At 45.8% G+C, this 24,554-nt stretch overlaps 1 protein-coding gene across 1 annotated transcript in view; it reads right to left on the bottom strand.

Moving 5' to 3' along the window:
- The window catches only part of JAZF1 (JAZF zinc finger 1), a 256,693-nt gene extending 235,091 nt beyond the window's left edge, over positions 1–21,602 (bottom strand). The window contains exon 1 of the mRNA XM_075828627.1: positions 21,115–21,602. Within this exon, the coding sequence (XP_075684742.1) occupies positions 21,115–21,232 (118 nt within the window). The 5' untranslated portion in view covers positions 21,233–21,602. The remainder of the gene's footprint in view (positions 1–21,114) is intronic.
- Between the last annotated feature and the right edge of the window lie 2,952 nt (positions 21,603–24,554).

Raw genomic sequence — 24,554 nt, 5'->3', positions numbered from 1 at the left:
AGCCTAAGGCCTTATTCACATGAACGCACGGACCTATGTTAGTCAATGGGGCCATTCAGACATTCCATGATTTTCACGCAGCGTATGTCCGCTGCGTAAAACTCACGCAACAGTAGATAAAGTAATGAAGGAAAAAATAAAAGCACTTCATTTCTTTTTCTAAACATCAAAACCGCGTGTCATAAGGATGGCATATGCGTGAAAATCACGCAGCCACGCAGCAAACACTTATGACACACGGAACTGCAACGCGCTTCAAGATGTGACATGCACTTCTTTTTACGGAGCGTCTTTTTACGTTCCATTTTTTAAGACAGCGGCGTAAAAAGACGCCCCTTATGAACTAAATGCTGTTTTTCCCATTGATTTCAATGGGCCGATGTTTGTAGGCGTTCAGCTTCCATTTTTTCAGGCGTTTTCTGAGGTGTAAACGCCCCGAAATACGCCTGAAAACACTGCGTGTGAACATACCCTTAGGGTGTGGCGTCTTTGGTGGGTGTGTCTTATGGGGCGTGGTTTATATGGTGCGTGACTTATGGGGGTGTGGTTTACCTGGTGGGTGTGGCTACTGGGCATGGCTTTCCAGCGTTTCTGCATACAAAAAAACAAACAAAATTTCTGCACTCGTTTGGCTGACAACTACTATGGTGGCCAGTATGTCTCTTGTTATCTGGTTGTTTACAGGAAGGAGATGTCCCACTTTATCACTAGGGCTAGGCGATATGTGCTCACCACTACTGGTAGCGAAAAAAACAGCGTAGACAGTGCCACACTCAATGCCCTTGTAGATGGTGCACCACACTGCCCCCAGTAGATATTGCCACATACTGCTCCCTGTAGATAAGTGCCACATACTGCTCCCTGTAGAGGATGCCACAGTGCCCCCAGTAGATAATACCACTAATACCACAATGCTCTCTCTAGATAGTTCCACACAGCCCCCCCTGTAGTTGATGCCATACAGACCCCCTGTAGCTGATGCCACACACTCCATATAGATGATGCCACACACCCCCCTGTATATGATGTCACACAGCCCCCTGTAGATGATGCCACACAGCCCCCTATAGATGACGCCACATACACCCCCAGAAGATGACGCCACAGACAGCCGCTCTGTAGATAGTGCCTCATACTCCCCCTGTAGATAGTGCCACATACTCCCCCTGTAGATAGTGCCACATACTCCCCCTGTAGATAGTGCCACATACTCCCCCTGTAGATAGTGCCACATACTCCCCCTGTAGATAGTGCCACATACTTCCCCTGTAGATAGTGCCACACACTTCTCCTGTAGATAGTGCCATATACTTCCCCTGTAGATAGTGCCACATACTTCCCCTGTAGATACTCCACCCCCCCCCCCCTAGATTGAGCCACTGTGGCTTCCTCTATGAGCGGAATCCCCGGCCAGGCGTCGCCAATTTATTGACTGGGGATTCCTCTGCAGGAGGTGCCCCTGACATCACTGCCCTTATATGGACAGCGGAATCCCCGGACTTAATTGTCCATATATGGACAGGGACATCGTGTGTGGCTCCCTCCATGAGTGGAATCCCCGGCCAGGCGTCGGCAATACTCCTGCCGGTGATTCCACTGCAGGAGGTACCCCTGATGTCACTGCCCTTATATGGACAGTGAAGTGATGGGCTCCTCCTGGAGCCCCGGAATCCCCGGTCAAAGCGCTGCTGATGCCCTGGCTGGGAATTCCGCTCATAGAGAGAGCCCGGACTTCGCTGTCCATATAAGGGCAGTGACATCAATGGCACCTCCTGTAGCGGAATCCACGGCCAGGCGTCGGAAATACACTGGCCGGTGATTCCGCTGCAATTTGCAGGGACTGTCTCTGTAAATTCGGGGCAGTTCCAGGAAGTTCAGGACAGTTGGCAAGTATACATCCCTAGTTCCAGAGCAGGAGAGACAGACTGCAGTAAGTAGGGGTGTGACTCTTTACTGATGGCCCATAAGTCTATGGAGAAGTGAAGGGGGAGGGATCAAGTAGCAGAGTGAGAAAATGAATGAAAGCAAGAAAAGATAGCACGATCAAAATAGCGCACACCCAATACAAATAGTATGAAAAGTGAATAAACTTTTATTGATCCAAAACATATATATATGACACACAAATAAAAACATTTTAAAACATGTATGAACAGAAGCCCATGTGTAGATAAACAGGGCAAAACTACAGTCAATATACTTGTCTCAATAGGACAATAATATATTAATAGTTGGTTAATACTGGGTAAATATAAAGCCTCTACTCCACAAAATACAATAATCACAAGGACTAGAATTGTAGCTACACAAAGGATATAGCTGGAGAATAAATTATAAGCAGGCTCCAGAAAATAGATAGAAAACCAAAAATTTGAAGCTGTAGTAAGGGAACTACCCCACGCGTATCGCTGCTTTACAATGCAGCTTCCTCAGGGGAAATAGAATGCAAGGATCAAAAAAAACCTATTTTTATAGTTAGTAAATGATCATATATTTGATACACCTGCTTTAGGCCTTATTTACACGAACGTTTGCGTTTTGCGTGCGCAAAAAACGCTGCATTTTTTGCGCGTTGCAGTTCCGTGTGTCATTAGTGTTTGGTGCGTGGCTGCGTGATTTTCGTGCATATGGCATCCTTATGACACGCGGTTTTGATGTTTAGAAAATGAAATGAAGGAGGTGGTTTTATTTTTCCCTTCATTTCTTGAATGTTGCGCGAATCATGCGCAGCACACGGAAGTGCGTCCGTGTGCTGCGCATGATTTTCACGCACCCATTGACTTCAATGGGTGCGTGATGCGCAAAAAACGCTAAAGTATAGGACATGCAGTGAGTTTCACGCAGCGGACACACACGCTGCGTGAAAAACACGGAATGTCTGAATGGCCCCATTGACTTACATAGGTTCGTGCGACGCGCGTGATTTTCACGCGCGTATCACGGACGTGAAACACGTTCGTGTAAATAAGGCCTTATTCAGGAGTGGCCCAAGATAGGCGTCGACAGACACACACAGACGTCGGCATGGCTGCGGCCGGCGTCTACAAGGTCCGCACTGCGCATGTCCCATACAATTGGCGCATGCGTGGAACTCAGTGTTCGGACACCAGCCGAGGCAAACATGAAAAAATATATTAAAAATAAAGGACAAAAAAATGAAAAAAGCAGCATCATTGTGATTGGCAAGTTGCCCTACATGTTAAATAGGCCAGAAACAAAAAAGTCCCATAGCAGAGTGAGAAAGACACAGACACGCTGCCTATACAAGTCTATGGAAAGGGGAGGGGGAGCAGGAGCAGAGTAAGAAACACAAAGACGTGCCGTCGCTGCTGGTAAGATTTCTATGTCACCCCAGTGCTGGATTGTCAGCTACCCTACTCATGCTGTATAATGTCCTCCATGCTGCTGCAACTTCTATATATGTGATAGATAGAGATAGGAGAACAGGATTCCCCTCTTCTCTGTGTGCAGTGTATAAAAGACATTAGAGCAGTTAGGCTCCACCCACTAGCACAGAGACAACTGAGAATTAGAGACAGAGCCTGCAGAGGGGAAAACTGCTAAAAATGCAGAATACCAGTCATATAATGGCCAGAAATAGTGTTATTCCACATGTAAACACACATGTGAAAGCTTATTCTGAAAAGTTAAGTACGCTTTAATTATGTAAGTTTTATTTAGGCAAAAGTGGTCGAAAACTTTACAAAAAAAATGTATGGTCTGTTTTAGGGTGATTTGATTATTAAATAATATTTTCCCCAAAAATGATGCCAAATACTGTATGTGTACATGGTGTACAAAGACACTATTTTGGTTTTACATGTATTTCCCTCCCTTAGCTTGAGACACAGCATCTGAATATGATAATAATTATCCAGGTACACGAGAGATTCATGCCAAAATTTGTGGCCTTGGGTATGTATTGTATGTTTGGGGTAATGTTTATTCTGTGTGACTGGAACGTATTAATGCCCAAGCACCTGCTACCCATGTAAAATGCGTCTGTGTAACACAGGATGTCTAGGGCCGCGTTCACACTGCAGATTTTCCACAACAGATTTTGTTCGCAGCATAATACAGTAGCAGCAGAGTGGATGAGATTTGAACAAATCTCATCCACACGCTGCGTAAATGTTAAGTGGAATAAACGCTCAGAAATTTACCTGAGGTGCGGTTCTTCAATCCGCAGCATGACAATTGTATTTGCGTAATCGGTGCTTTTTTGGTGCAGGTTTTCACCATTGAATATTAATGGGGAGGTAAAACCCGCAAAAAATAGCAGATGTTGCGATTTTTGCGGTGGAAAAGCTGCTTACCCAGAATTCTGTATTTCTTCGTCCAGGCCGGCCTCCTGGGATGACGTTTCATTTCATTTGACTCTTGCAGCCAATCACAGGCTACCTACCGCCTGTAGGTCGGGCTGCAGGATGGCGCCATGCCTACGGGTAAGTATGAAACTTTTTTTTTTTACATGCAGTTTTCCACAGTGGACATTCCAGCCAAAAAACACGATTTGGTGCAGTTTTACGGCCTAGATTGTCTGCGGCAACCACGGCGGATATGCTGTGTTCTTTTATGCAGCACATCCGCCCTGCGTGAACATACCCCAATACTGGTGCAGATGGAGTCTCAGAGGTGTGTGTGTGTTTGTTTAAGGTTGCTTTTTTATTTTCATTTATTTTTTACTATTTACTATTATTATTTCTCTTTTTATTCATTTTAATTTATTTAATTTACACTATTGGGGCACATAATCTTTGTGTTCCCTGCTGTCTCCCCATATACAGATCCCTGACAACAATGACTACTGTTACCAGTGATCTGTATACACAGACATGCTGAGAAGACACAGATCGCCCCGTTTACACACGGAATCCATGTGACGCCATTAGTGATAGCAACCGCTAATATAAGCACTGTGTTCAGGAGTTTTTAGTGACAGAGGACTGATCATTTCAGTAACCTGTCACAGTATAGGATCATGTTGTCATGTTGTCAGTGTGTCTGATTCTGCTGATAGCTGTGAACAAATAAAAAGCAGCGTCTATTGTAAACTAACGGGCTAATATCACAGGGACCAAAAATGTGACTTGGACCATATATATAGCGGCTGTTTACTGGTAGTGTGCCGCGCAGCCAAGAAAAACATGGCAAATCCTCACACGGTTTTAGGGCTTATTCAGACGAATGTATAATACATGGACATGGACCTGTGTTACTGAATGGGGCCGTTCAGACTGTCAGTGAATTTCACGCAGCGTATGTGCGCTGCGTGAAACTCATGACATGTCGTATATTTGTTTCGCACTGCACGCACCCATTGAAGTCAATGGGTGTGTGCAAATCGCGCTCGGCACACGGAAGCACTTCCGGGTGCCGCGCGTGATGTGCGCTACAGTAGTAAAAAGAATGAATGAAAACAGAAAAGCACCACGTGCTTTTCTGGTAGTAAACATAAAATCAGAGTGTCATCATGATGCCGGCTAAGCGAAAATCACGCACCCACGCACCATATGCTGATGACACACGCACCTTTTGCGCGCGCAGAACTCAGCGTTTTTTGCGCGCGCAAAACGGACACGCTCATGTGAATTCTGTATTCTGCCGAATGGCTTGTACATGGGAATCACATTGAAACCATGTGCTTTACCTATACAAGCTGTGTGGTCAACGATTACATAATTTGCACTGAAAAGAAGTGTGGTTTTGACACAGTTTTTGCTTGAGCAGCACACTTCTGGCACATGGACGCTATGTATATGGGCACCCTAAGGCTATGTTCAGACAGGGCTGATACACTGCGTAAACGTACACAGCATATCCGCCCTGGTCCCCGCAGGGAATTCTGGCCCAAAAAAATGCACCAAACAGCAGGTAAAAAAAAAAAAAATCCTATACTTACCCATAGTCATGGCGACGCGTCCCCCTGATGTCCTGCCGTTTGATGTTTAATCCCATGTGACCAATGCAGCCTGTGATTGTCTCAAGCTGTCACATGGGATGAAAGGTCATCTCTGGATGCAGAAGCAGAGAGATGTGGGTAAGTATTAAAAAAAAATTGTGGCAAAATTGCAGCTTTTCTGCAGCAAAAATCACAACATCTGTTATTTGTTGCTGGAATTACCTCCCCATTGAATTCAATTGGGAAAACCCGCAACAGAAAGCCAGCGATTCCGCATGATAAATTGACATACAGTAGATTTTAAAAAAACGCACCGCTGGTCAATTTATGAAAGTTTTTTCTGCAGAATTTTTACACAGCTTGTGTAAAAGATTTGTTCAAAACCCATCCCCTCTGCTATTAGGCTGAGTTCACACGTTGCGGATTTTTCGCAGATTTTGTTGCGATTTTGACGCAGATCTCACCCTTTTGCTTTGCAAAGTGTAAAATCTGCGCTGAAAATCTGCATCAATTTAATGCCCATTTTAGGCAAAGCATTTTAGTCCGCATTGATGCGGACAGTGACGGAAGAAATCCGCCACGCCTGGGCATGCCCTTACAGTGCAGATTTTCTGCAATTAAATGCTTTGCGGAAAATCAGAAGTATTTACGCTAAGGGCACATTCACAAGTGGCGGAATTGCTGTTGAATTCCGCTGCGGACAGTCCGCAGTGGAATTCTGCAGCAGCCGTTTTTTACATTTGTTTCTATACATTTTTAGGAAAGATAGTTCAGACGTTGCAGAAAATAACTGTGCGAAAATTAGGCTGCGGTGCAGAATTTTCCCTCCGCAGCATGCTCATGACGTTGCGGAGAAGCGGAATTTCACTGCAGATTTCAGCCTTTGCAATGCAAAAACTGAAATCTGTGGCAAGTCCGCTGTGATATCTGCAACGTCTGAATTAGGCTGGGTTCACACGTGGCGGAATTTCACTTGAATTCCGCTGCGGACACTCCGCAGCGTTAATCCGCAGCGGAGCCGTTTCTCCATTGACTTCCACTTAAATTTAGAAGTGTTAGTTTAGACGATGCGTAAAATTCCGCTGCGGAGCATAGGCTGCGGAGCGGAATTTGGTGTCCGCAGCATGCTCTGTCTGTTGCGGAGCAGTGGCGGACTGGTTGCGGACTCATGGCGGAATTTCTCCATTGACTTCAATGGAGATTCTAAATTCCACAATGAAGTCCGCAGCTGTCATGCACATGTTATGTGCTGCGGATGCGTCTTGCTTTTTTGACATGACATTTCTTCATTCTGGCTGGACCTATGTATTTCTAGGTCTACAGCCAGACTGAGGAAGTCAATGGGGCTCCCGGAATTACGGGAGCGTTGCTAGGAGACGTCAGTAAATAGTCACTGTCCAGGGTGCTGAAAGAGTTAAGCGATCGGCAGTAACTGTTTCTGCCCCCTGGACAGTGACTACCGATCCCAATATACAGCAACCTGTAAAAAAATAGAAGTTCATACTTACCGAGAACTCCCTGTTTCTGTCTCCAGTCCGGCCTCCCAGGATGACGTTTCAGTCTAAGTGACGGCTGCAGCCAATCACAGGCTGCAGCGGTCACATGGACTGCCGCGTCATCCAGGGAGGTAGGGCTGGATGCCGAAAGAGGGATGCGTCACCAAGACAACGGCCGGTAAGTATGAAATTCGTTTACTTTCACTAGGGAAAGTGCTGTCCCTTCTCTCTATCCTGCACTGATAGAGAGAAGGGAAGCACTTTTACCGCAGTTCGCAGCAGCTAGTCCGCATCAATTTACTGCACATTTTGGGCAGATCCGCAGCCGTAATCCGCAACCCGGATTAGGTGCGGCATTGATGCGGACAGTTGCGGAGGAAATCCGCCACGTGGGGGCATGCCCTTACCTGTCAAATATGCAAATGTTGCTGCAGATTCGTTGCGTAATTGCCCCAAATCTGCTGCAACATTTGCAGAGGAAAAATTCTGCCATGTCTGAACGTGCCCTAAGGGTGGACATACCCTTAGGCTCAACGGAGGATGCTGGCCCACAGGTTGTATTATTGATCAATACAAGCAACTCAGGAGAAAGGCAGAAAATTCAGGTCCAAACTCTGGTGTAAATCTTCCCAGCGAGGCCTTGAATTCCGCTGCTTGTTTTATTTCTTGTATGTAATGTATTTTTACTTCTTATCAGCCAGATATAAATTATTCACAGGATCTAAGACATGGATATAGAGCTGCATGAAGCTGTTTCTTTTCTGCTGCCCTGTTTACTTTTATATGCATTCCTGTCTTACTCAATTGAGCAGGCAGACCATTAAAATAACACCAAACACGGTCGCTTTTATGGCTTCCTGCCATCTTATGTTCTCCCTTCTGTATATTAATTGAGAATATATACCAGACATTCTGCCTAAGGGCTGATAGCTGTAGGTGAACATATATACATATAAGCACCAGTGCAGATCACTGACAACGTAAAACGTCCTCCGCAATGACATCATGTCACTTAACAATTGTCACTGTAACTCAATTTGCTCCGCATATAGATCCCTGGCAGAATATTTGCTTTGCCATGGTGAAAATTCATCACAAAACGGGCATGCTGCATATTTGAAAATCCACAGCATGCCCTGATTTCCGCACAGATTTTTTTCCGCTATAATGTGAAGAGGAGAGAAAAGTTGTAGATTTTAGTTCAAATATGGTGTGCGCCAAACTGTTCAACTTTTTTACACCAGAAAAGTGTAGTAAAGTTGAGAATAAATCCCCCCTTAAAATCTTTTTTGTGTCTACCACAATCTCAGTCTCCAAACTAAAACTTCTGCATGGTCGAAACAGTAGATGGCCCATAGTCCCCAGCGTGGATTGGAAGTATTTTTTTATTTTTATCAGCTTTGCAAGTTTCAGTAGGGTTCAGAAAAAACTGTGAGGAGAGACATTCTGCAATGAAATGCTTTGCGGAAAATCGGAAGTATTTACGCTGTGTGGACATACCCTTAGGGTATGTTCACATGGCCTATTTTCGGACGTTTTTCGGGCCGTAAACGGCCGAAAAACGGCCGAAAAATCGGAAGCACAACGCCTCCAAACATCTGCCCATTGATTTCAATGGGAAAATGGCGTTCTGTTCCGACGGATCGTTTTTCGCTGCGTTTTTTTACTCGTAAAAAAAAACACCCGCAAAAAAGAAGTGCAGGACACTTAGGACGTTTTTGGAGCCATTTTTCATAGACTCCAAAAACGGCCGTAAAAAACGCAGCGAAAATCGCGAGTGGCACAAAAAACGTCTGAAAATCAGGAGCTGTTTTCTCTTGAAAACAGCTCCGTATTTTGAGACGTTTTTGACTCTGCGTGTGAACATAGCCTTAGGCTCAACGGAGGATGCTGGCCCACAGGTTGTATTATTGATCAATACAAGCAACTCAGGAGAAAGGCAGAAAATTCAGGTCCAAACTCTGGTGTAAATCTTCACAGCGAGGCCTTGAATTCCGCTGCTTGTTTTATTTCTTGTATGTAATGTATTTTTACTTCTTATCAGCCAGATATAAATTATTCACAGGATCTAAGACATGGATATAGAGCTGCATGAAGCTGTTTCTTTTCTGCTGCCCTGTTTACTTTTATATGCATTCCTGTCTTACTTTATCAGCTTTGCAAGTTTCAGTAGGGTTCAGAAAAAACTGTGAGAGATTCCACTATTAATTGTTGAACTGTATAATCCGAAGATCATGAATTGAAATTGTTATCTGCAAATGTTTTTTGTCCTGCCCCACCCCCTCCTGAGTAATTGTCCCCCGATATGGTAATTCACTGTAGTTAGCCAACGGGGCGTGAACTACAGTGAATCTCCCGGGTGGAGCCATCTTCACTGCCTCTGACACTGTCTAATCAGCGAGAGGCAACTTATGACAAACGTTGCACAGCGTGATCTCGCGAGACCAAGCACATTTGTCATAGGCTGCCTCGCGCTGATTGGACAGCGTCACAAGGCAGTGAAGATGGCGCCACCCAGAGAGATTCACTGTAGTTCACGCCCCATTGGCTAACTACAGTGAATTAAAATATTGGGCGCCAAAACAACAGGGGACTATTACTCAGGAACGGGGGGAAACAGAATAAAAGAGAAGACGGCAATGGAAACAGGCAGGGAGAGATCTAAAAATAATATATGTCAATTGGATGTTAGGACCTGGTGACAGGTCCACTTTAATTATGTATATATAGGTTAGGGCTTGGCGATTAATCAAATTAATTTGATTAATTCTCCCTCAAGGGCTCTCACGATTCTGTTTTTAACAGAATATTATTGAATAGTTGAATCGATTCTTTAGTGGCGCCATCGCGCCGTGCTGCTGGAGGAAGCTCCCCCCTGTCTGACAAGCTGCGCCCCGTTCTGTCCCGGCTTCCCCATGGAACTGCTGTTCTTTACTGAACAAAATGATACAGTACGGAACAACAGTTCTGTGGGAAGCAGAGACTCCTAGTACATAGCCACACTGCCCTGTAGATACCGCCCCGCTGTAGATAGAATTCCCCTTGCAGATCGCCCCCCCTTGTTGGGTGGTGCTGCGATATACAAGGGGGTGAGGTGCGATCTACATGTGGGGGTGCGATCTACAAAGGGGTGAGGATGCGATCTACATGAGGGGGTGTGATCCACAAGTGGGGTGGGGGTGCAATCTACATGTGGGCGTGCTATCTACAATGGAGGGGGTGGTGCTGAGATCTACAAGGGGTGTGGGGTACAATCTACATGGGGATGGGGTTGCTATATGCAAGGGGGTGCTATCTGCAAGGGGTGTGGCACTATCTACATGGGCACTGTGGCACAATATTGGGGGGTGACAATATGTGGGCACTGTCACTATATGTGGGAACTGTCACTATATGTGGTCACTGTGGCAATATGTCACTATATGTGGGCACTGTGGCACTATGTGACCAAATGCCCATATCTGAAATTTTATGTGGGCAAGACTACTCAAGAATTAAGGAGGAGAATTTCCAAGCACCTTAGTACGATTAATAATAAAGAAGACACCACTCTGTCCAGACATATGCATCAATTACATGGAGGCAATACCAAATTACTTCAGTTTTGGGGGGTTGCCCAGGTTAAATTGGGCCCTAGGGCTGGAAATTTGGACCGCAAACTCCTGCAGGAAGAAGCACAATGGATTCATCGCTTGAGCTCTCTGAACCCTTTGGGTTTGAATGAGGGATTTACTTTTGCGGCTTTTCTTTAGATATTTTACTTCAAACTGTTACTGTATTGTACAGCCTTTACGTTTGTTCGGATTGGACAATAACTTATACTTCGTTTACATTTATTTCTATAAATATTATGGCTAGTAAGGCTTACAGAACAAGCCAATCACTTATTTGTGATGGCCCCATTTTTTCTCTCTCTCTCTTCCTTTTTTTATTTCATATCTATTACTTTGTTATTTCCTAATTTTTGTTTATTATTAAGGCATATTTTCTAACTTTGGGATAAATTGTTATATTGCAATGTATCCCTTTTTCCATTGTTATATGAACTGGGTAGGTCATTACATTACAAACTTTGACATCCTTGTCACAATCTAGACCAAGTCCATATATATATATATACACGTGGTGCGTCCCTTCTTTCGTTCCACTGTCATGTGGACCAGGGAAGTTACTACGGACACACACAGACCAACCTGTTGGTCTTATGTTTGATTAAGTCCCCGAGTATGCGCAGTACCTCCTTGCCTTGCAGTTCCAATAAGCCCATATATTTCCGTAAAAATTCTGACATGGTTATCCTAATTTAAACTAAGTCCCCGAGCATGCGCATTACTTACCTTTCCGGCGGCTCTTGTGAGACCGTGGATTTACTTTCTATGTTCTTAAAAGTACATATGCGCATGCGCGTACCTTCTCTTCTGATAGGCTGACCTCGCTGTCATCTCATTGGTGGGCTTTTCTGTCATTTTCAATGGAAGAGGGCTGGTCCTGCCTAGCCTGATCTGATTGGTCTAGTATAGTTCCACACCTCCCAGTACGTCATTGGAAACTTCCTTAACAGAGAGAATTTTCCGGCGCGCCGTCATTAGCCTCGATAACCCTTGAGGACGCTACATCTGTAGCGAAACATGTCCGGGGGGCACCTCTGATTTGAGTACATGCTTGGTTACTGGGTACACTGGTAGTCTTTCTATGAAGTTGCTGCTACAACTAGCAGTCTCTGTGCTTAGCTTGGACGCCTTGGTCAATAGATGTCCTATACACGTGCATTGTGCAGTAATCATCTACGTTCTCTGGCCAGTTCCAAGCATTGGTCATTTTAATCATATTTGTTTGGTCTGTCTGTTTCGCTAAATATAGCATAATAAAGATTTATAACTTTACTGGTAGTTTGGAAATAGGGCGATCTTGCCTGTTGGCATTTAGTTGTTAGTTACTATGTGAGCACTGTGGCACTATCTACAGGGACATTGCGGCACTATCTACATGGGCACTGCAGTATTTTTAGGGGATTGGGACAAAAAAAAACTGACAAATGTAATCCATCCTTTTTTTTTTTTTTTTTCTCACGCCAATGAAAAATTGATGGCAAATGGATGACAAATGGCCATTAAAAACGGACAGACGGACTGGAAATGGATTAGGCGTTATTCACACGACAGTGAAAAACGTCCGTTTTCAGAACAATGATGTTCTATGGGTGTATTCACACGGCCATTTTTTTAATGGCCTGTGAATAATGGGCGTCAAAAAATAGGACATGTCCTATTTTTGGCCGTTTTCATGGCCTGACGGCCCCCATAGAATGCAATTGATCCGTTTTTAATGGCTGTCAATACATGTAACAACCATTAAAAACGGATCATCGCATGGCCTTCGCAGATCCCGTGAAGACGAGAGACCATGCGTGAAGACGAGCTGCATCTGTGAGTGTCATCGCGTCGCTGCAGGTCCCGTAAAGACGAGAGACCTTACCTGAAGAAGACAGCGCTGCATCAGTGAGTATGTAGGGGATTCATGTCGGGCTGTGTGGCATTATAAACAGGGGGTCTGTGTGGCATCATATACAGTTAGGTGTGTGGCATCATATACAGTTACGTGTGTGGCATCATATACAGGGAGGTGTGTGGGATATACAGGAGGGCTGTGACATCATATGCAGGGAGGGTGTGTGGCATCATATACAGGGAGGTGTGTGGCATCATATACAGGGAGGCTGTAAATCGTGTCTAGTTGAACATGTGACCTTCCTTTGGGTGTTTTCAGGGGGCTGGGACAAAAAAAGCCTGACCAATTAAATTCATCCGTTTTTTAATGGCCATGAAAAACTGATGCAAAACGGATGTCAAACGGCCATTAAAAATGGACAGACGGACTGGAAATGGATGAAAATTTGGAGACACTGATGCAAAATGGCCATGAAAAACTGACAGTTGATCAGTTTTTAATGGACATTTTTTTTCACTGTCGTGTGAATGTAGCCTTAGAGCCTGTTCACATCAGCGTTGGCTTTCCGTTCCGGGGTTCCGTCTGAGGTTTCCGACGGGTGAACCCCGCAACGGAAAGTGAAAGTGAAACCACAGCTTCCGTTTCAGTCACCATTGATATCAATAGTGACGGAAACATCGCTAATGGTTTCCTTTCGTCACCATTCCGGCAGGTTTCCAGTTTTCCGACGGAATCAATAGCGCAGTCGACTCCGCTATTGATTCCGTCGTTGTGCGAATGGTGATGTGAACAGGCCCTCAGGAGAATTTGGAGACACACGGATTCAAAACGTTCATAAAAAAACTCACAATTGATCATTTTTTAATTACCATTTTTTTTTTCACTGTCGTGAACAGGAGTCCTGTTCACATGTAGCGTGATCGGGCCATCACGGTTGTGTGAATCGGGCCTTAATGTCATTCATTAAAACCCCATGATGGGGCTGGTCCTGCACAGACTTCAGACACTATGTTGTAATCTCGCCCGGCTGAAGTGGTGATGGGCAGAGAGGGATGTTAGTGCACGCAATGTAAATTGATTATAGATTCTGTTAACCTGTTCCCTGCTGGGGAACACAGAAGTTATAATCAATTAGATATTTTTCCAATTGTATTTATGATAAAAAAAAGTATTTGCAGAGGTTAAAAGTTCTGAAGTTACATACAATTATTATAGCAATATATGTTAAAAAGTTATTTCTATAAAGAAAATAATTTATTAAAATATCTTAGTATTAGGCTAAATTCCCACGAACGTGTGCGTTTTGCACGAGCAAAACGCCGCCTTTGTTGCAGTTCCGTGTGGCATCAGTGTTTGGTGCGTAGCTGCGTGATTTACACGCATATGGCATCCTTATGACACGCGGTTACGATGCTTAGAAACTGCAATGAATGTTTTGCTTTTTTTTCTTTCCCTTCACTTATTTAACTGTAGCGTGAATCACGCGCGACACACGGAAGTGCTTCCGTGTGCTGTGCGCGATTTTCACGCACCCATTGACTTCAATGGGTGCGCGATGCGCAAAAAGCGCTCAAGTATAGGACATGTCGTGAGTTTTACGCAGCGGACACACGCTACGTGAAAACCACGGAATGTCTGAACGGCCCCATTGACTTACATAGGTCCGTGCGACGCGCGTGATTTCCACGCGCATATCACGGACGTTAAATACGCTCGTGTAAATAAGGCCTTACTGTTAAATAAACAGAAAAAAATAAGAAAGTCGAGATTCAAATAGAAAATCGCCCCTAGTGTTGAAAAAAAATCTGGATTATATTTTTGGGCAAACTCGCCCAGCCCTAATATAGGTCTACAAAACATACCAGACCCTAAGCTCCAGTAAAGCTGGCATGACCAACTGTAAGGGTATGTTCACACACAAACTCAAAAACTTCTGAAAATACGGAGCTGTTTTCAAGGGAAAACAGCTCCTGATTTTCAGACGTATTTTAAGCCACTCGCGATGTTCGCGATTTTTGGAGCTGTTTTCTATAGTTTATGAAAAACGGCTCCAAAAACGTCCCAAGAGGTGACCTGCACTTCTTTTTCACGGCCATTTTTTTACGCGGCCGTTTTTCAAAACGGTCGCGTAAAGGAACGGCCCATCGGAACAGAACAACGTTTTTCCCATTGAAATCAATGGGAAGATGTTTGGAGGCATTCTGCTTCCGAAAATAGGCCTTGTGAACATACCCTAAGTGTGGTTGTTGTGAAGTGGAAACATCTAGGAGAAGCAAGAGCTCAGACACACCGAGGTAGTCCACAAAGAAAAGGACTGAGCAATGAAGTCATCAGAACTTTACCACGCTCAATGGAAGGAATCAGCTGGAGTGGTGTAAAGTGTCCCATCATTTCTCTATGGAAACACGTCCTCTGGAGTGATGAATTATGCTTCATTATTAGGGTTTGGTATAGAATCGCATAGAAAACCAACTGTGACCAATCCCACCATCCAAAATAATAACCATCTATGCCAGGGCTTCTCAACCTTCTAATGTGGCCTCCCCATTGGTCAATGTCCAGGCCAAAATTATATATTTATCTCAATTTAACTTTTATTAGTCTCCTGAACCCATCAAAAGGAGTCATATATGTTACTAAACCAGAGAAAGGCCTGAGCAGTATGATCACTTCTGCCACTACTGGCCCCCTCAGCTGCACCTCAACAACTGAATAGCAGCTCACAGTTTGAGGCTGGAGTCACACGAGCGTGACGTTTTTGCGGACGCAAAAACGCGGCGTTTTGCGCGCGCAAAAACCACTAGACAGCTCCGTGTGTCATCCGTGTTTGATGCGCGGCTGTGTGATTTTCGCGCAGCCGCCATCATAGAGATGAGGCTAGTCGACGTCAGTCACTGTCCAGGGTGCTGAAAGAGTTAACTGATCGGCAGTTAACTCTTTCAGCACCCTCGACAGTGAATGCCGATCACAATATCGAGCAACCTGTTAAAAAAAAAAAGAAAAAGTTCGTACTTACCGAGAACTTCCCTCCCGGCCGTTGCCTTGGTGACGCGCCTCTCTTGACATCTGGCCCCACCTCCCTGGATGACGCGGCAGTCCATGTGACCGCTGCAGCCTGTGCTTGGCCTGTGATTGGCTGGAGCTGTCACTTGCACTGAATTGTCATCCCGGGAGGTCAGACTGGAGGAAGAAGCCGGGAGTTATCGGTAAGTCAGAACTTCTTTTTTTTGTACACGTTCATGTTTATTGGGATCGGAAGTCACTGTCTAGGGTGCTGAAACAGTTCAACTCTTTCAGCACCCTGGACAGTGACTATCTCCTGACGTCGCGTACCGGAAATTTTTTTGCCGGGTTCGGCCAAAACGAGTTCGGCCGAACCCGGTGAAGTTCGGTTCGGTTGTCCGGGTTCGCTCATCTCAAAGACACTCCGTTTGGATGTTTGTAAACAGAAAAGCACGTGGTGCTTTTCTGTTTACATTCATCCTTTTGACAGCTGTTGCGCGAATCACACATGCATTGTTTTCACGCACTCATTGTCTTCATTGGGTGCGTGATTTGCGCAAAACGCTGAAAGAACGGACATGTCGTGACTTTTTTTCAGCGGACTCACGCTGAGTAAAAATCACTGACATGTCTGCACGGCCCGATAGACTAATATAGGTCAGTGCAACGCGCGTGCAAATCACACGCGTTGCACGGACGTTTTTCCCGTTCGTCTGAATAAAGCCTAATAGGGCCTGTACACATAGCGACCATGTGGCGGTAGTGTGCCGCGCAACCAAGAACTGTGCAGCTAAATCGCATGCAGTTTTAACACAAACTGCTGCGGCTTTACTGCAAATTGCCAGTCTTGCAATGTGCTTTTTAGCCACACACCTGTAGATGCCGCAAAAAGCATATCACGAAGCCACGGCAAATTGTGTTATAACCGCGTTTATGGCCATGCTCACTAAACACGGGCCAATGATCTGGCAAACAAGCGATCATATGAACGCTCGTTCCCGATCATTGCCCTGTATAATAAGGGCAACGATCATCCGGTGAACGAGCAAACGCTTATTCATCGGCTGATCTGCTCTTTTATGCACAATTAGGGTATGTTCACACGGCCTATTTACGGACGTAATTCGGGCGTTTTTGCCCCGAATTACGTCTGAAAATAGCGCCTCAATAGCGCTGACAAACATCTGCCCATTGAAAGCAATGGGCAGACGTTTGTCTGTTCACACGAGGCGTATATTTACGCGCCGCTGTCAAATGACGGCGCGTAACTAGACGCCCGCGTCAAAGAAGTGACCTGTCACTTCTTTTGCCGTAATTGGAGCCGTTCTTCATTCACTCCAATGAATAGCAGCGCCAATTACGGCCGTAATTGACGCGGCGTTCAAGCGCCTGCACATGCCGGTACGGCTGAAATTACGGGGATGTTTTCAGGCTGAAACATCCCCGTAATTTCAGCCGTTACGGACGCCCTCGTGTGAACATACCCTTAAAAATCTTCGTTGTCGTCTGCACATGTCCCTGTGTAATCATGATGGAAATATAGCGATCGGAGTAACGAGCGCCGATCAACGAGCTGTCTCGTTGATTGACGCTTGTTTACACGGCTTATGTTGGGCCATGTAGGGCCGGGTTCACACAGAGTTTTTTGCAGGAGGAAAATCTGCCTCAGATTTCCGTTTGGAATTTTGAGTCAGATTTTCCTATGCCTGCACACCGATTTTCGCTGCATTTTTTGCCCGCGGCCATTGAGCTTTCTCGCGCCCATTGAGCTTTCTCTGCCTCCCATTGATGTCAATGGGAGGTCAGAGGCGTAAACGCCTGAAGATAGGGCATGTCCCTTCTTTATCCCACGAGCCGGTTTTTCCGCTCGCGGGAAAAAAACGCCTCCGTCTTCCATTAAAATCAATTCGAGGCATTTTCTGACATTTTTGGCGCGTTTTTCGGGTCGCGGTTTCCGCGTCAAAAAACTCTGTGTGAACTCCCCCTAATAGTACCTTAAGTCTGAGTTCACACTGTGTTATTAACATACGTTTTTTTGTTTTGGTGGATAAACTCGCATGTCTCTCAACAGGAGTTCATCAACCAAAACAAAAAACACATATTAAAAATGCAACAAAAACGCACGGTGTGAACCCAGCCCACGAAGCACTGATCTATGGTCTTAACCGTTAACCTTCACAAGTGTGAACAGAGCCTGAGTGATGCGAACCCCTGCAGCATTTTTTTTTTATATCTGGTGAGGAGTGGAGACTGTTACAGCAGTGAGGGGGGGGGGGGAGCGACAAGAGAATGTAAACCTCTGCCCTGGACCCCCATTTAGTTTTTCTTAACCTAAATAGGTTCAAACATCTTTATAAGGCTGGATTCAGACGGGATGAAAATGCTGCAGATTTTAAGTGCGGAAAATCCGCAGCGGATTACAATCCCAGCAATGTGGATGAGATTTGAACAATTCTCATCCACATGCTGTTGAATATTTTCCGAATGGAAATCATAAATGCTGCAGATTTTCAAAAACGCCAGCATGCTCATTCTGTTCTGGATATTCACCATGAAAATATGCCTATTTTACTGCGAAAATGCGCAGAATTTCCGTCCCATGTGAATCCAACTTAATGGCGGGAGCGCCGTTTATTTTATACAGCGTTCTAGACACCTTGCGTAAACCTAGATTTAAAAAAATCAAAATGCCGGCAACCTGCAGCCGCCACTAGAGGGAGCTTTTGTGCATACTGCATGCGGTTATATGAAATGGAAGCAGCCCTCAGCACCATACATGAAAGTTACTGTGCATCAAATGGCTCCAGGTTCCACCATCTCCCAGAAAATCAGAGATCAACAAAGGATAGCCGCTGTACAAGACTGACAAAAACTTAGTTGTGTCTTTATTCCATCAGCAGTTGCAAATAAAGTAAAGGACGGTCACGTGGATGTAACTGCTGGTCATTGCTGCAGAAAAAGTAACCAAAGACCGGTGGGGACCACCAGGGCCTCAGTGTTGGAGTGGCAGGGGATTTAACATGTACATATGTAATGTTTGTTTTGTATTTTACAACATATCCAGCAGCCTATTTAATTTCTTAAAGTCTCGGACGTCCCCTTTAATCTTGAATCTGATACTCTATCATTCTGTACCCTAAACTTTGTTGGACCGCAACCCCCCCCCCCCCATACTTTAGTAAGCCGAGTAGAGATCCTGTTGTTAAAAAATGTAATCCCACCCCTGCTATGTATGGAGACTTGTGAATCAGATTCAAAAATAGGACTTACTGGTGGTACTGCTGTTGAGGTCCCAGACGAATACGGGGACCGGAAGGGCCTGCCACCCATACGTCACTGCAGGGGGCTATGAAGTTTCACAAAAAATTTAACTGCATGTTTTAATAGGCAATGATGTGCAAACCTGGTACCCAATTATTTCACATAAGTATAAATGGCTGTATGGGCACCAAATAGTATTCTGCCCTCCTCCCCCATGGACCCACTAAATATATAGTATGGGCCTGAGAGGCTGCATGAAGATCATATTATTTCCCTTCATTTGGAAATTGATCAAAAGTAGTGGATCAGATCCCACCTTTCGTTTTTTAAAGGTCCTTTGCAAAATGAAACCAGCAATCTGATTGGTTGCCATGGGCAACTACTCCACTATTTCTTTGCACCAGTTTTGATAAATCTGCCCCACTGTGCTTGAGAAGAAGTACAACAGTCCTCAGGTGCCCTCAACAAACACATTAGACTTTTTTTTTTAGCAATCAGAATTTGCTGCCAATACAATGTCTATAGGAATAACCTGCAAGTCCCCAAAAGTCTCTCATTGGGGGAATAAGTACATGACAAGTTGCATTTTAACCTGTCCAATTCTTTGATCCACGGGAAGATAAACAGCGCCTGAGCATCCGCTTATCCTTATTTCCCTATTGATATAAATACGCATGCTCAGTCAATTCAGCAGTTTATGAAACTGGGGAACATAAGTATCAGTCAGCCACCAGCTATTGAATGTATATGGGCAGCTTCTGAGTATTTGTTAGCACATTCAGCCATGTCTATGGTCAGCTTTAGCGCACACATGCCCACTTCTTCAAGTGACTGATGACCAAGACTATCGCGCCAATTACTATTATTTGGAGTGTGACTCCCTGAAATTAATCAGAACTACTGCAGAGGAAAAGTGGAGTAGTTGCCAATAGCAACCAATCAGATTTTGCACAGGTCCTTTGGAAAATGAAAGTGCAATCCTGATTGGTTGTCATGGGCAACTATTCCACTTTTTCCTTGCGCCAGTTTTGATAAATGTTGCCTAGTGAGTGTGGGGTGGGGGGTTACATTACACAATGAGGGTCCCAGTGCCAGGTCTGCATCTTTCAAGTTGCCATAAAGCACTGACCTAAGGATTGTGGACACAGCTCAAGTGTTTAGTCCTGATTCTTAGTGTAAAGTCCTATATCTACCTGCAGAAGAGGAGCTCAGCAATGGTGAATGCACAAGTAGCAGCACTGAGAACAGCAGCCAGAGGACTAATGCCACAGCAGAGTGCCCAGCAGCTGCCCACTGACGGGTAACGGGCATTGCGTGGTCCCAGACCCACGGATACACACCCCCTGCTACTCCTCCTCCTCAGGCCTAGCCCCAGTACGACACAAGCAGCGCATATAATAATACCCGGAGCCGAGCCGCCCCCTGCTCCATATATATATATATATGTGTGTCTTCCTTCCTCTGCCCCCGCCACTCAGGGCTGACAGGAGAGGGGACACTCTGTGCTCCTCCCCAACATACACTGCATGGGTGACCAGCCCTCCTCTACCAACACACATGACAGGAGGTGACAGCCCTGCACCCCACACCACACCTAGCAACACAGCTGACAGGACGCGGGGGAGACTAATGGCTGCCACCAAGGGCAGGGGGGCCCGGGGGTGGCTGCAGCATCACTGAACCTCCACCCATGGGGCGGACACTGTACCTAAGCAGGGCGCGCAGAAAAGGGGTGACCAGGCACCAGAGGGGGTGGGTAGGTTGAGTGCATGTGATGCATGGCCATGGTTGGCACTACTCACTGAGACCTTGATACCCCCCAGCATGTACACGCTTTCGGGTGCCCTGCACAGAGATGCCAACCTAACGGGTAGTTGACTGCAGCCCTGAGACCCTGCACTTGTGCCAGTATCAATGCATTAGTGCTGTCCCTGTATCTTGTATAGGTCAGTGGGTTAGAGGTGGTCACCCCGACCTGGGGGTGTACGGATCAGGGGTACTCACCGATATGGTTGTCCTCGATGTGCTCGATTAACTCGGCCAAGGTGGTAAAGTGGAGCCCACAGCCTCCGAAGCGGCAGGCATTGGAGAAGAAGGAGGCAGCAGCGATGCTTGTCATCATGGTGTGGTCATTGAGGTCCCGGTGGGGCTGCTAGTGGGGAGCCGGACAGAGATGGAGGGAGAGAGGAGGATGGCAGCCGGTGCTGGAGGAGGGAGGGAGGGATGGAGAGAGAGGGGGAGGAGGCAGCATAAACGTCGGGAGCGGAGGAGGCGGCTGTATGGAGCAGCTGAGAGAAGGGGAGGAGGGGGCAGCCGCAGCTGGGACAGGAGGAGGAACCGAGCAACCTCCACAGCTGGACTGACAGCGGGCATCCTGTGTGACAGCTCCAGCCACCTCCACCTGACAGCGGAGCGCAACCTGCCGCCCCTGCACTAAGACTCGTCCTGCCACTCCATGTGCCGGTTATACAGTCATATGCGGGAGCGGAGAGGACTACACAGTGCCCCGTACACAGATAGATGATGGTCTGTGGTGACAAGTGAAAATTCCCCTACTACATAGTGTACAGTGGTGTGTTGGTGCAGTCCATCCATGGTGTACAGTGGTGTGTTGGTGCAGTCCATCCATAGTGTACAGTGGTGTGTTGGTGCAGTCCATCCATGGTGTATAGTGGCGTTGGTGCGGTCCATCCATAGTGTACAGTGGTGTGTTGGTACAGTTCATCCATGGTGTACAGTGGTGTGTTGGTGCAGTCCGTCCATAGTGTACAGTGGGGTGCTGGTGCAGTCCATCCATGGTGTACAGTGGTGTGTTGGTACAGTCCATCCATGGTGTACAGTGGTGTGTTGGTGCAGTCCATCCATGGTGTACAGTGGTGTGTTGGTACAGTCCATCCATAGTGTACAGTGGTGTGTTGGTTCTGTACATCCATAGTGTACAGTGGTGTGTTGGTACAGTCCATCCATGGTGTATAGTGGCGTGTTGGTGCGGTCCATCCATAGTGTACAGTGGTGTGTTGGTGCAGTCCATCCATAGTGTACAGTGGCGTGTTGGTGCAGTCCATCCATAGTGTACAGTGGTGTGTTGGTGCAGTCCATCCATGGTGTATAGTGGCGTGTTGGTGCGGTCCATCCATGGTGTACAGTGGTGTGTTGGTTCTGTACATCCATAGTGTACAGTGGTGTGTTGGTACAGTCCATCCATGGTGTATAGTGGCGTGTTGGTGCGTTCCATCCATAGTGTACGGTGGTGTGTTGGTACAGTCCGTCCATAGTATACAGTGGTGTGTTGGTACAGTCCATCCATGGTGTACATTGGTGTGTTGGTACAGTCCATCCATGGTGTACAGTGGTGTGTTGGTGCAGTCCATCCATGGTGTACAGTGGTGTGTTGGTGCAGTCCATCCATGGTGTACAGTGGTGTGTTGGTACAGTCCATCCATGGTGTACAGTGGTGTGTTGGTACAGTCCATCCATGGTGTACAGTGGTGTGTTGGTGCAGTCCATCCATGGTGTATAGTGGTGTGTTGGTGCAGTCCATTCATGGTGTACAGTGGTGTGTTGGTGCAGTCCATACATGGTGTACAGTGGTGTGTTGATGCAGTCCATCCATAGTGTACAGTGGTGTGTTGGTACAGTCCATCCATAGTGTACAGTGGTGTGTTGATGCAGTCCATCCATAGTGTACAGTGGTGTGTTGATGCAGTCCATCCATCGTTTACAGTGGTGTGTTGATGCAGTCCATCCATAGTGTACAGTGGTGTGTTGGTGCAGTCCATCCATAGTGTACAGTGGTGTGTTGGTACAGTCCATCCATCGTTTACAGTGGTGTGTTGGTGCAGTCCTTCCATGAGGTAGCAAAGTACCAGCACCATGTTCGACTAATAGTGTGATGTTCTGCGTTGTGTATTGAATGGTCTCTTGGCCTTACGGCTGACATAAGTTTTTTTTATTTTTGACTCTGCCCGTAAAACATTATCCAAAACAACTTGGGGATCATCCAGGAAAACGGTCCCTGGATGGGCGCTGAGGCGATGTGTTGAAGGAGCTGTGGCCAGAAGTGTAAACACAGAGTTATCTCGTGATTGAAGCAGGGATCACGCTGTGCAGGGAAGGGGAGAAGCTGTATGCCGCTGATTGGACAGCATCATACAGGCAACACAAACACCGCCCCCGGAGAAAGAGCAGCGTTCTAGCCCATTTTGCTAGAATAGCCTCATTTAAGTATTTCGAAATAAGCTCATAACTTTTAAAATAATAAACATTTTGGGACACAATTTTTACTGGAATTATGAGTGTGATAGCGCCTATTAGATTAGTTTGGAGATTGGGCATTAATAAAGTAGTGACAGATCCTCTTTAATAATAACAAGGATAAACTTGTGTATTTTTGCAGAGAAGAGTGGTCTCAGACTCAAGAGAACTGGAGAGAACCCATTAGGCTTTGTCCACACGACGCTCCCTTTTCGTCGTGTTTTTTGAACCGTTTTTTGGCACGTTTATTTGGTACGTAATTAGGACTATGGGAATTAGGCTAGTTTTTGGCGTGTTTTCAGCAAGTTTTACGCGCCAAAGAATTGACCTGACACTTATTTTTTTACGCGACACGTTTTTTAAATGCGCGTGTAAAAAACGCGTTGTATGCACTAACAATGTGCTTTCCCATTGATGCATTTTTGCACAAATCATGGGCCAAAAATGCGTTACATACATGTGTGAACGGGGCCTAACACTCCTCCCACTTTCCACCATTAATACAAGACTTTATAATTACATTTTTAGTTATCTTGCTTAATTTACCTGTCTGTTCTGACTGGAAGTGCAGTAGAGAAAATGCTAAACTGGACGAGCGCTGCTTCTGCAGGACCTGCCCAGGTGAAATCTAACCAAGCATCATGTGCAAACCCACTTTGATTTATATAGCACTTTGCTGAGAATCTTCTGTCAGATTCTAGAAACGAAAACCTCAAAGTAGTGCCAAAGGGATTTTTTGATGAGCTCCACAGAGCCCTTTCATTGTGAATATCAGTGGTGACATCACAGACTTCACCAACGTGACCTCACGTGTATTTGTGACATAAGAGAAGAGCATTCTAACTGGATTTCCTTATGCTGGGTTCACATGGAGTTTTTTGCAGGCAGAAAATCAGCCTCAAAATTCCGTTTGGAATTTTGAGGTAGATTTTGCTCTGCCTGCACGCCGTTTTTCGCTGCGTTTTTTGCCCGCGGCCATTGAGCCAACATCCGGTTTTCCGACGGAATCAATAGCGTAGTCGACTGCGTTATTGATTCCGTCGGAAACCGGAAACCAGACGGAATGGTGACGAACGGAAAGCATTAGCGATGTTTCCGTCTCCATTGAGATCAATGGTGACTGAAACGGAAGCTGTGCTGTCAGTTTCACTTTCCGTTGCGGGGTTCACCCGACGGAAACCTCCGACGGA

The sequence above is a fragment of the Rhinoderma darwinii genome, chromosome 5 (assembly GCF_050947455.1).
Source record: "Rhinoderma darwinii isolate aRhiDar2 chromosome 5, aRhiDar2.hap1, whole genome shotgun sequence".
NCBI classification, from domain to species: Eukaryota; Metazoa; Chordata; class Amphibia; order Anura; family Rhinodermatidae; genus Rhinoderma; species Rhinoderma darwinii.
Note: the sequence above shows the minus strand (reverse complement) of the source record. Positions and strands in the feature narration are given on the sequence as shown.